Source organism: Dendrobates tinctorius, unplaced genomic scaffold, assembly GCF_039654945.1.
Source record: "Dendrobates tinctorius isolate UK_male_01 unplaced genomic scaffold, ASM3965494v1 ptg000388l, whole genome shotgun sequence".
Lineage (NCBI taxonomy): Eukaryota > Metazoa > Chordata > Amphibia > Anura > Dendrobatidae > Dendrobates > Dendrobates tinctorius.
The window spans coordinates 7,229,335-7,241,716 of record NW_027362054.1 but is presented as its reverse complement, the minus strand read 5'-3'; the positions used below and the strand labels follow the sequence as shown (position 1 = coordinate 7,241,716).

The following is a 12,382-nucleotide window of genomic DNA, read 5'->3' as shown; positions in this document are numbered from 1 at the left end:
TTGGTATGACAGTCAAGACCCCGAATACACAAGACACTAATGTCAGCCATACCCGCCAATATCTGCAGGCTCTGCTGACTGTCTAATGTATACAAGGGCCTTCCGATTCTCTACCAACAAACTATCTCAAAGGATCTGGAACCTCTCATTTTGGACAACCGATACTTTTGTTATTGGCAAGATAAGCCATCGCCAAAAGAGTCTGACTCCAGCTCTCTCATGGAGAACAATGGAGTATTTGGTAGAACGAGCATTTGAGTATGGAGGAGTTGAGAGAGACACAGATGATGACCTATCGGCTGAACCATGATTTGGCCAAGGGATGTGTGTGAGGCCCCTAAAGCTAGGGATGCATGATGAGTATGACTTTTGTTTGCTTGTAAGTCACTGAAGTCACTACCTTGTTGCCAATAGGGAAAACTTAGGTCATATCATGACAATAACGTATTACTTTGACCTGAAGGGGACCGAAAGTTATCGTGTACATCCCACCCTACAACTGGTGATACACAAGATAATGGTTGGCCAACGATGGTTGGTACAGTCAATCGTTAGTCTGATTGATTGCAGAAAGGATCTGTTCATAAAAATGCCTGACTAAATTGGCAGATCAGGGAGAAAGTTGAATATTTAGACAACCAGGGCCAAAAAGAAATCCATCCTGGCAAATCATATTTTTGTCAGATCACTGTCTGCCGTTAGCCAGCGCGGTTCATTCCCATGTAGTTCACAAACCATCTGTAGATGTTTGTGATCCCTGTATCTAATCACTGGCTGCAACCAAAAAGCGATTGCATGAAGCAGCAGGGGATTTCATAAGTAATATTTTTTTATTATTTTTTATTACACATTATGCAGGCAGTCCCTTTAAATCTTGTTTATTTTATTCGAGAGACCACAGATTCTCTGAGTGATCCTGAATCAATCGTATCAATTACGTCTCTGTAATTTTCTATTAATGGATTTATTGTTATTACCATCATAGTTCGTGTTTACTATCTATTATAAACATCACATGCACAGCGCACACATCAGACATGTCATACACATACAGCATGTACACTAAATATGTCGCATGCACAGAGCACGCATCAGACATGTCATACACATACAGCATGTACACTAAATATGTCACATGCACAGAGCATGCATCAGACACATATCACAAACACAGCGCACACACTTAATGAGAATTTCATAAGAAAACAATGGTGTACTTGGTTTTAACGTAACTTTATTCTTTCATGAGTTATTTACAAGTTTCCCTTTGTTTACAGACATTGACATGTCGCAGAGGTTAACATGCGAGGCGCAGATAGAAATTGTGTTGGTGTCTGGTGAACGCAGTACCTGGGTCATTGCAGCAGATTTCAATGCAAGACAGTGACACCCTACGCAAGAAAACTGTCACCATTCCCATTTTATTTAGGTGTATCCATATAAATGGGCCCACCCAAAAAACTCTGCCTCATCACTGAACATAATGTTCTGTGTAAACTGAGGGTCCTGTTCCAATTTTTGTTTTGCTCATTCTGCAAATTCAGCGTGCCGATCTGGGTCACCAACCATTCCCATTTTATTTAGGTGTATCCATATAAATGGCCCACCCTGTACATTATTACATTCAAGACCTACTTTTGGGGGTCCTCCTCCCCTCTAGACCCCAGCGCCAGGGTTTTGAGCCATCTAGAAATTCTTGGATAGTTTCCTGTCCTTAAAAACATAGGATGCATCTGTGATTTATGGTAAAATCATACCTGGCTGCCTTACTGGAGCAGCGTCTACAGGGAGAAGATTACCTTATACCCTCCCTGTGGCCGCACTCTTCCAGTCACTGGGGCGGTGCAGGAAGCGGTTAGTCACTGTAATCACTTCCCAGCACTTTGATTGACATCCTGCCATGCAAACACACTAGTGATGAGTGAGTATGCTCGTTACTCGAGATTTCCAAGCATGCTCGGGTGGTCGCCGAGTATTTTGGGCGTGCTTGGAGATTTAGTTTCTGTTGCTGCAGCTGCATGATTTGTGGCTGCTAGACAGCCTGAAAACGTGGGGAATTACTAAGAAACAGGCAATCCCCAAATGTATTCAGGCTGTCTAGCAGCCACAAATCATGCAGCTGCATCGACAGAAACTAAATCTCCGAGACCACCTGGGCATGCTCGGAAATCTCGAGTACCGATGAATACTCGCTCATCACTAATACATACAAAAGCTGCAGAGCAGACTGTCAAACAAAGTTCTGGGGAGGGACTATAATTGCTCCATACACTGCCCCAATGACTGGAAGGAGATAACGGGAGGATTTTAGCTAATTTGCTCCCTGTAGCCATACTTCCATTCAATCCATCTGTCCTTTCAGTAGAACAAACATTTAATGCATCTATTCAAACTATTCATCCAATTGATACATATATCCATATATCCAATCCATTCAATCATACAACTATTCCATGCAATCCATCCATTCATATTGATCTATCCATCCAATCCATTCATCCATGCATACACCGATTCCATCCGATTATGCAATCCTTTCCTGTATTCCATCCAATCCATCCATTAATTCCATCCACCCAATATTTCCATCCATCCACATCTGCAGGCATAGGAGGCTTCCAGCCAGTCACTGGCCTCCCTCTTGCGGGAATGTGTAGAGCTCCGTGATGTCATGCTGTGACGTCAGCAGTAGTAGTCTGAGCAGTGAGGTAGAGGGGCGGCCCCAGTGTCCTCCTCATCCACCTGCTCCCGGTCCTGCCTCCTCCGTGCTGAGTGAGAGCCGCTCCTCCCGCTCTCTGCCGGGTGACAGCAGCAGTCCGTGTGACCTTGCCCTACAGCTGCTGCTGGCAGACGGGGGACGAGCTCGTCCACAGCCGCAGACTCTGCAGCATGCCTGCAGCCTGGGCAGCGCTGCTCACCCTGGGCCACCTCCTGTCTGGGGACCTCGTCAGGGGCTTTAATCTGGATGTCACACACACGCTCATCAAGGAAGGGGACAGGGGCAGCTTGTTTGGATTGTCTGTAGCCCTGCACAAGCAGCTGAGACCGGAGCCCATGAACTGGTGAGTGCACGGCGAAGTTTCCAGGAGCGTGCCCTCCTGCACCCTGACTGTCAGGGGGATGCCCGGATTGCTCAGTAGGGTTTCATACCCCAGTATCCCACAGTCCACACTTATTATTGTCAGTTTTCCATAGAAACTCTCTTCCATTGAACAATTGATGCCAGGGATTACCCACAATGGGGTCGTCTACCATGATTACATTGGAAGATTTCTAATAGATCCAATCATTAAGTCACTAACGCAGAACTGATTTTTACAGGAAATTATAGGCAGTGGTGAATATTGTACGGTCTGTCGGTCACATCGCCATCCTACTAAGGAATTCCCATTCACCATTGCTTGCATTTCACTTAAGAGCCCTCCGAATCCTCTCCCTCTGCCATGGACACCATTTACCGGTGCCAGGCGTGTCCTAAGGTCTTTGGTGTTCAGAAGTATGATATTCATGGGCATTACCCACAATAGCAGGTTGTAAGGCAATGCCAGTGATTTCTGGCAGCGCTTCTCAGGAATTCTGCATTTTATGTAACATAGACTTCTAGAGAACAGGCAATAAATGGTACTCGGGGGTCATCAGGTCAATATATAAGACCCCGGAGCGTATAGGGTCTAGGGTGTACGAGGGCAGAATATACTCCTCTCATCCCCCCTTCATGTATAGGGGCCCTAGTTTGCGAGCACCTCTGAAACAGGACAGAGTAAATCCCACACGTCTGTTGGTGGAAAAAGTGAAGATTCTCTCTATTTCACATGTTCAGCAGTACAAAAGCCATACAAACACTCCTGTTCACTCATAGGCAACTGTCCCACTGCAGTTCTTTACCAATCCTATTACACAAAGCAGAGTTCAGCCCCTAGGGCCGGGGTCACACCAGCGGGTACAACGGATTTTCTGTCAGATAGTACACGGACCAAGGTTATTCAATGGGGCAGTGCTGATGGCCGATTACTGTCCCTGACAGAACTTGTAAGGTACGGCCGTTTCCGCATCATCTTCATCTAATAACTGTGAATGTTGGTACCACAAGAGAACATTTCTGTGTGGATTTCCACTTTTGTGGTGAAAATAATACGCTGCTGAAATAAGTTGATTACTGCGCATTTTAGATAGAAAGACAGGAGATTAGTATGATTGAATGGCAATATGGCTAATGTTCATGGAATCTGGTTGGGTGCTGTGATCAGTGCTCCTGTGGCCCAAACATCATTAAAATCAAAGAAATGAGTGTTACTTAGGCGCCTAATTCATTCTTAAAGGGGTTTTCCCCATGAACAAAAGTTCATTTTATTCATTAAATCTTGAAATAATAATAATTTCCATAATTGTATGTGGTTAAATAAAATGTTCCTGTGCTGAGATAATCTTATAAATGTGCCCCTGCTGTGTACTGTGTAATGGCTGTGTCTGACCATACAGGAACATGGTCTGATCATACCACAGCTCAGAGGCAGGGGAGGAAGGAAAAGAATATACAGACATTACAGTGGGAGATCACAGCTGATTCTTTCTGTGAGGTAAAACATTTCCCTGTTTTTAAGCAATGTTTAAATTCAAAGAAAGAATCAGCTGTGATCCCCGGCTGTCCTGTCTGTATACTCTTTTGCTTCCTCTCCCGTCCAGGAGCTGTGGTATGATCAGTCAATGTCCCTGTACGGTCAGACACAGCCATTACACAGTACACAGCAGGGACACATTTATAAGATTATCTCAGCACAGGAACATTTTATTTATATACATCCAATTGTGGAAATTATTATTATTCCAAGATCTATGGATTAAAATGTACTTTTGTTTGTGGGACAACACCTTTAAAACCGTAACTTTCTGAATATGATGTTTTTCCATGAATGGGATTGCGCTTCCTTTCATCTCTTGAGTATGAGCAGACCATAGTGGTTTACCCACCATCAATCTGCAATGAATAACATCCAAATCTCAGCGAGGAATGCATAACATGGCCATGGAAGGGAACATACTTCTTGATATCAGAGCAGAGGTGATGTCAATATCTGTTCTGCCTTTACAAGACTTGGCATGTCACATTATCTGGACTGGAGAAGTATATAATTTGTTCTATCTTATCTCTGGAATGATGTGTTCTCTGTCTTCTATATCTTGGTATGTAAAACTGGGGTACTGCTATGGATGGAAGGGCTTATAATGAATTCTGTAGAGGTAGTAGAAGAAGGATACATGTTTGAAAAATTGGCAACTTTCTCCTACCCCCCATACATGTGCATGCTCAATTCAGCTGAGCATGCAAATGTTCTGTATAGGTATATATACACACACACATATACATATACATTCATAAGCCTACTTATATGACTCAGACGACTTTAGGGGTAACATTGGAAGTCCTACCTTGAGTAACTATGCTGATGACAATATAGAGCTTGAAGACAATATAGCCCTTTCTTGGGCCACCTCTAAAGTTCTCATGATAGACTATGTCATAAGCTATGTAAATCATAAGAGCAAACAATCTATAGATAAAATATGGACTCTTCTGGTCTAGATTTTAAAGGCAACAAAACATTACCCAACACATACCACAAAAAAAAGTTATAAAGAAACTCAAAGCCCGATACATCAAAGCTGGTATAAAAAGCATTGAAAAGTCGCATCATTTTGTAGTGTAACTCAAAGCTACGATAAAATTTGGCGACTTTTGGTGTTCTTATGCTATTTTCACCAAACTCTGACAAATTGGGCTGAGCTATGGTGGGACAGGGGCATGGCGGCCACCGCTTATCAAATTCATGACATACGGGGCAACATTTGCTAGTCTTCAAATGTTACTCTAGCAGGTACTGGAGTAGGGCACACAAAGGGTTGCACGCCTCTCGTCCGATACTGCTGATTCATGAAGAGGCATCTGACTCTAGCACATCTCCCCATCAAGACCGGCGTGTACAACTTGGGCCCGTAACCCTTATTATCTACCTTTCTAGAGGGCACAGCAAGAAGACAAACTACGACGACCCAATGCAAATATTACAAATGGGGTAACAAGCTTGGAACACTTCTGGCGCAATTGACCTGACCACTTCTCCTGTTTGACCCTTCTGTCTGGGTTTTATTGGATTTTAAATGACTATTTTACCTAAATAATGGACCCAAGTCAGTGCGTTGAAGATATTGCACTATTTGCAATTGCTTTCCTTTTCTTAAGTTAGGAACACTTGGTGACAACATAGCCCGTTTTCCATTTTTTTTACTTTTGATTGCATTGGTGACATATAGAAAAGGTTGTGTTTCTCAGTTTTCCAATGAATAGTTGCATAGCAAAAAAATATCTACACCAAAAATAGAAGTGTGAACTCAATGTGACATAGGACAACTCAGCTGATTTTTAGCCTATGTTCTTAGCTCCATTAGGAATTTTTTTTAATGTTATTCTAGAGGAACAGTGAAATGTAGTCTATGCAGGGGACGGATCCATCACATGGACCAAAATGACATCCGACAGACCACTCTGCATGGAAAAGTGTAAAATGCTGCTCTATATCATTCAGTATGAATGTGGTATTCATTGTTTTTGTGTTCCAAAATCTTCAAAATGGCACACACAGTTTATTAATTTTACAAAATGGGCTTTATTTTTGTCTTTAACCTCTGTTTTGCAGCATATTTTGCACAAAAAGTCTCAAATTTTGCAAAATGGCAAAAATTTTGCAGCAAAGTTTCTGACATACGTAAAATCACTTCAAGGTGGACCAGAGTACAGTACATTTGCTACAAGTTTTGCAATTTTTTTTGCAAAGTCACAAATGACGAATTAGGTGAAAAAATCTAGATACCCTAAACTCCGTTCACAGTGGCAAACTAAAAGCTAAGAACTCACCAAAAAACTGGCACAAATGCAATAATGAATCAGATCCAATATGTGTGTGGTTAAACAAGGGAATCATAAGTAGTGATGATCGAGTATACTCGTTGCTCGGGTTTTCCCGAGCATGCTCTGTGATCTCTGAGTATTTTGGCGTGCTCAGAGATTTAGTGTTTGTCGACGGAGCTGCATGATTTGCGGCTGCTAGACAGGCTGAATACATGTGTGGAATTCCTAACAAACAGGCAATCCCTGCAGCGCACAGTGCATGCTTTGGGGGGATTCATAAGTCTGCAGTCAAACAGAGTGACTGCAGACTTAGGCCTGTTTCACATTTGCTCTTCAGGACACAGCGACGGCCTGCGTACGGCCGCCGCTAAGCCCCGCCCCCTGCCGCGCCTCCGCCGGTAGCTCCGCCTCTGGGCGCATGACGCTGCATGCGTCATGCGTCCCCTATCTTTATCACTGAGGATGCAGGCCGTGCGCAGTATGCGTTTGGCGGCGCCTGCATCCTTTTGACAGTGCGCCAAGCACAACCAAATTGCAACAGGTTGCGTTTGGCGCTGGTCGGCGCACCATCAAAAGGACGCAGGTGCCGCAAAAACGCATACTGCGCATGGCCTGCGCCCTCAGTGATAAAGATAGGGGACGCATGACGCATGCAGCGTCATGTGCCCGGAGGCGGAACTACCGGCGGAGGCGCGGCAGGGGGCGGGGCTTAGCGGCGGCCGTGCGCAGGCCGTCGCTGCGCCCTGAAGCGCAAATGTGAAACCGGCCTTAGCGATTTGAAGCGGAAAATCCCTTTAAAAGATGCTAAAAAGACATATGAACTGCAAGTTGTTTTTACATAGAAATTAATACATTCATTTTCTTAAGCGTTTAGCTATCGCTTTTTCAGGCGGAACCCGCCTGAAAAAGATGTCATGTGAACATACTTTTAAACTGCAGTGGTTTTCAAACTAAAGAAGAAAAATCTATAGCCTTATGAATGGCAAGATGGATTTCTAATTGAAAACAATGACAGCCGGCTTGTGTGTAATCTCAATGCAGGTTTCGCCATGTAACATGCTCAATACGCATAAGCCGCAGTATGAACATAGCCTTATGGTATTCTTACACTTCAATGATTTGATGCAGAAATTCCTATGACTGTTCCATAATTCTGATTAGGGCTTGCAAAAGTGCATGTGCTTCGTGCCAATAAAAAAAAACCATTCAGATGAATTGAACTGATTTTTGGTTACATAAAAAAATCTGCCACATGTGTACATAGCCTTGGATTGGCAGTTGGAGGACTGTGGTCATATTGTAGTGATTTGATATAATTTGAATAATCTAGATTTTCTTTGCAACCTATTATTTTTGGATTAGCAACAATGTAAGTAAACGACATTATTCATCATGTTATACAGTATGGCGTAATTTGCAGTAAAGAAGTGACCCGTACACTCTGAATAAAAAAAGTTTTAAAATAAAATATTAATGCAATCTACAGGTTCCTAAATTATATATAGCTGGTTGTTGACTTTTGATTACCGTATATTAAAATATTTATTTGCAAGAAGTAAGCTGAGAAGTGGAACTGAAATAAAAGCTTGTTTCAGACTTTTTAGTTAGAATAAGACCTGGCAGAGATTACGTGTTAAGGCGGCTGGGTATGGAGCGCTTTATATCGCTCCACCCTTGGATTTTTAGCTTTTCCAGATTCATTCACTCACTTCCAAGTTTATTGATGTCCAGGCTTAGAGCGATACATGGGCGTGCAACGGACACATTTATGTGACGTGGTTACAAATGAGAATTGGTTACTTTTCTGACACATTCATATTAGGCTATGTTCCCACAATGAGTTTTTGGTGAGTTTGTGACGCGCATATTTAGAAAAAAACGCAAGTTAACTGTTTTACTTAATGGGTGAAGATATGGCGCCGACATCAAAAGCTCATTGTGGGAATGTAGCCTTGGTATTCCAGAGAAAATCAGCTACGCTCATCTCTGATGATCTACTTTTCATTCTGTCATCTTGCTCTTATTTTTCTACAATGTGGGGCAGTCAGTTCTTCCTCAATCTTGTTTTTTGTCAAAGATTTTCTTGCAATTGCCATCCATGCTGTTTTCTTAAGTCCATGGCCCCAATTCTTTAATTCGGATGTAAAACAGCTTGAATTTTTTAATTATTATTTTGCTGATTGAAATGTTGCAATATTTTTGCGCATGTCAAAGTTGCACAAACACAATGTGATTTTTGTAGTTTTTACGCTAGTCCCGGCCTGCTCCCCAAACTTTTTGAAAAGTTTCATAAATTATGACACAAATGTCCGCTAGCTCCTGACTGCAGTACATTTCCGGTGGTGGCTCATCCCTCTTAATGAATTTGCCACATATTACTCCAGCACGCACATCTTACAAAATGTCTTGATGACTCGGGGCCCATGACTGTACCACTATATAGAAGACATTATTACATCTCGTGGTCTTCTTGTTCAAACTTCACATCCATAAATGGTTTTAAAAATGACATACTAGATATTCTGTTATAGAAAATGATTACATAAAGACGTATTATCATTGTTTCTTTATACCTTTTAGTAGTTTGTGTTGTTTGTTTCTGTGCTTCTTGATTACTACATCAATTGTTTAAAGAATTGACCAATTTGTGCTCAGCGACAAAAAAAAACATTTACAGGCTGACCCAATGCTGGGTCCCCCATTGATTTGCTGCAATCCCTGCGGAGCATATGGCAGTCAGCATTCAATTTCCAGCAGTGTTGCTCATTCCGACAGTGTCACTGCGTCTCTGAAGCCATGTGTACGCTTCCCTGCTTCAGATGCGTGCACTGCACATGTCCAGCACTTTAGAAGATCACTTTCGGTCATGTGCAGTGCGTGCTTCTGAAGTCGTAAGTATACACCTGGCTGCAGAGATGCAATGACACTGCTGAAATGAGCGGCGTGCATGCGCTAGATTTGTATGAGCTGGCGATAAAGCGCCTGTCACACTAAGCGATATCGCTAGCAATATCGCTATAACGTCACTGATTTTGTGACGTTATAGCGATGTTGCTAGTGATATCGCTATGTATGACACTTACCTCCAACCGCTCCCCCGCTTGTTATCGCTGATCACGTGAGAACGTCCTGGACCGTTTCTCGTCGGGCGCTTCCTGCTGGGCTTCCTGTGGCGCCGACGAGTGACGCGTGGACGCAGGCGGGAGGACGTCAGGATCGCCTCGTCTGACAGGTAAGTAGCGACCCCCGACCCCTGCGATGTCGCTGGTGAGATCTGCCTGTGTGGCAGCTCACTAGCGACCACTTAGCGATGCACCAGCGATCCTGACCGCGTCATATCGCTGGTTAGGATCGCTGGTGCATCGCTAAGTGTGACAGCACCTTAAGGCCGACTCGTGCAAATTATGTTATCACACCCACAGAATCCTGATAGCATGGAAAGAGGGCTGACTAGTTTGGGGCACCTAATGCCTCGTCCACTAGTCACAGCCCTCAGTAGCCTAGGAAAGGCGGCAGTTATAAATACTTTTTAAAAGCATTTATTTAACTGAATTATGTTATACAGGGCTGGTTAGGGAGGGAGTTTACTCATACATTGGTGAATCCTGCTGGGTTCGAGGTCATGGGGGACCTGACAGGTGATGTGCTAGTAATATACCATCACTTTCTAAGATGGGAATACCGCATTAAGCTTTCCTGCAGAGAAACACTTTATGCTAGGCACTCTCTTGATTTTTATTCCAACAAACTAAACTTATAATGGTTCCTTATCTGTAATGTTTCATTGTGCTTAGGGATCAATACTTCATGCATGATTGTATATAGTCTTCTACATCATGTATAGAATATTCACTACAACATCAAGCCACACCAGCATAGAGATTTTCAGGATTCATCTACAACATCATTTAAATGGCATCTGTCAGGTTGATCCATGCCTTAAGGCTGTGTACCCACGTAAGCGTTTTTTTTAAGCATTTTTCCCTGCAAAAACGCTTTAAAAACGCTTAGAAGAAGCATCCCATTCTTTTTAATGAATTCCGCATTTTTGTGCACATTGATGCGTTTTTTTTCCGCAAAAAACGCATCGCTGTAAAAAACGCAGCATGCTCATTAATTTTGCAGAAAAAAAACGCATTTTCAAGTATATTCTATTAGCAGGAGGATGATCCAGTATAAAACGCTTAAAAAACACGCAAAAAACTCGCAAAAAACACATAAGAAAAGCATGTTTTTCCAGGGAAGAAGTCTGTTTTTTTCTACATATGTGGGTACATAGCCTTACTGATGCAGTCTGAAAATTCACTGTTTTAATCTTTGTAAAAATGAGGCTTAAATTCTCTGGTTATATCAAAGCACTTCCCAAGCCTCTGCCTCCCTGGCTGTATTCCATGCCCAGTCTCACCTTCCTTTGAGTTACAGCTCACTGACTTGACTAGTCAGTTATCTGTCAGTCAAGTATGAAAAGGTGGTACTGTTGGAATATGTTTGGTGCAACAACTCTTGTCTATAATTGCTCAGTTGCTAGATTTGTTTGCTGTTTATAAAGTTTATAAAGTTTAAAAAAAAAAAACCTCCCAGAGGCTCACACAGAGATAGCATTTGACTGAATTTCCTGTTTTTCCCTTGTCTGTGTATGAGAGAAGTAGCCTGCTGTAGATGCTGCACAGATAGACACACAAATGATTTATTCCTGATTTAGTAAGCTTATCATATATTGTTCCTGATTGTTCCTCTGTTGTCACACACTTCCAGAGTATCCTGAATAATCGACTGCCAATGGGGAATAGAGTGGGTGAAGAAAATGATTGGAGAGTGCTTTGACACATAACAGCAATTAAGCCTCATTTGCATAAAATTAAACTGTGTTTTTCAGTCAAGGAACAACAGATTGCACCAGTAGAGGTGTGGATGATAATATTTTTTGGAGAGCAACATGACCATAAGGGCTCACACTCATCAGTGTAAATAAAATTGGTCTGATGTTCTTCCTGAAAAGTACCACGTGTCATGTGAGTACAATGTGATTTTTCTCACCTAGCATATGTATCAGATCCATATGACATGCGTATGCAATGCATTTTTAACATCAGATTTTACATATAGTAATTCTCTGTCATTTCAATCTAGTTTACTAATAAAACAATCTTAAATACAGATATCTATAGATAGATTATAGATAAATAGATACATAGTTGTACCCGACATCTATAATCAGTGCAGCTTACTGCACATGTATTTAGCTCATAATTAAATATGTAGAAGAAAAAAATTGGTTTGCCTAGCCTTTGCTGGTTATTAATTATAGTGGGAACCCCATGTCATTTTTTGGAGGGGTCACCCCTTGTTAATAATCAGGAAAGGCTAAGTATACAGCTGTGAGCTGATATTAATAGCCTGGAAAGCTCCATGTTTATTACCCCTTCACAAACTTTAAACATCAGCCCCTAACTGTCTGCTTTCCCTCAGCTGGTTAGT

General features: G+C 42.2%; 1 protein-coding gene across 3 annotated transcripts in view; it reads left to right on the top strand.

Moving 5' to 3' along the window:
* Positions 1 to 2,752: 2,752 nt before the first annotated feature.
* ITGA7 (integrin subunit alpha 7) overlaps positions 2,753 to 12,382 on the top strand; it is a 278,566-nt gene continuing 268,936 nt past the window's right edge. For 2 of the 3 annotated variants that reach the window (XM_073563440.1, XM_073563441.1), the window contains exon 1: positions 2,753 to 3,062. In XM_073563440.1, coding sequence (XP_073419541.1) covers positions 2,890 to 3,062 — 173 coding nt within the window. In that variant the 5' untranslated portion in view covers positions 2,753 to 2,889. The remainder of the gene's footprint in view (positions 3,063 to 12,382) is intronic. The other variant, XM_073563438.1, reaches the window with a different exon arrangement.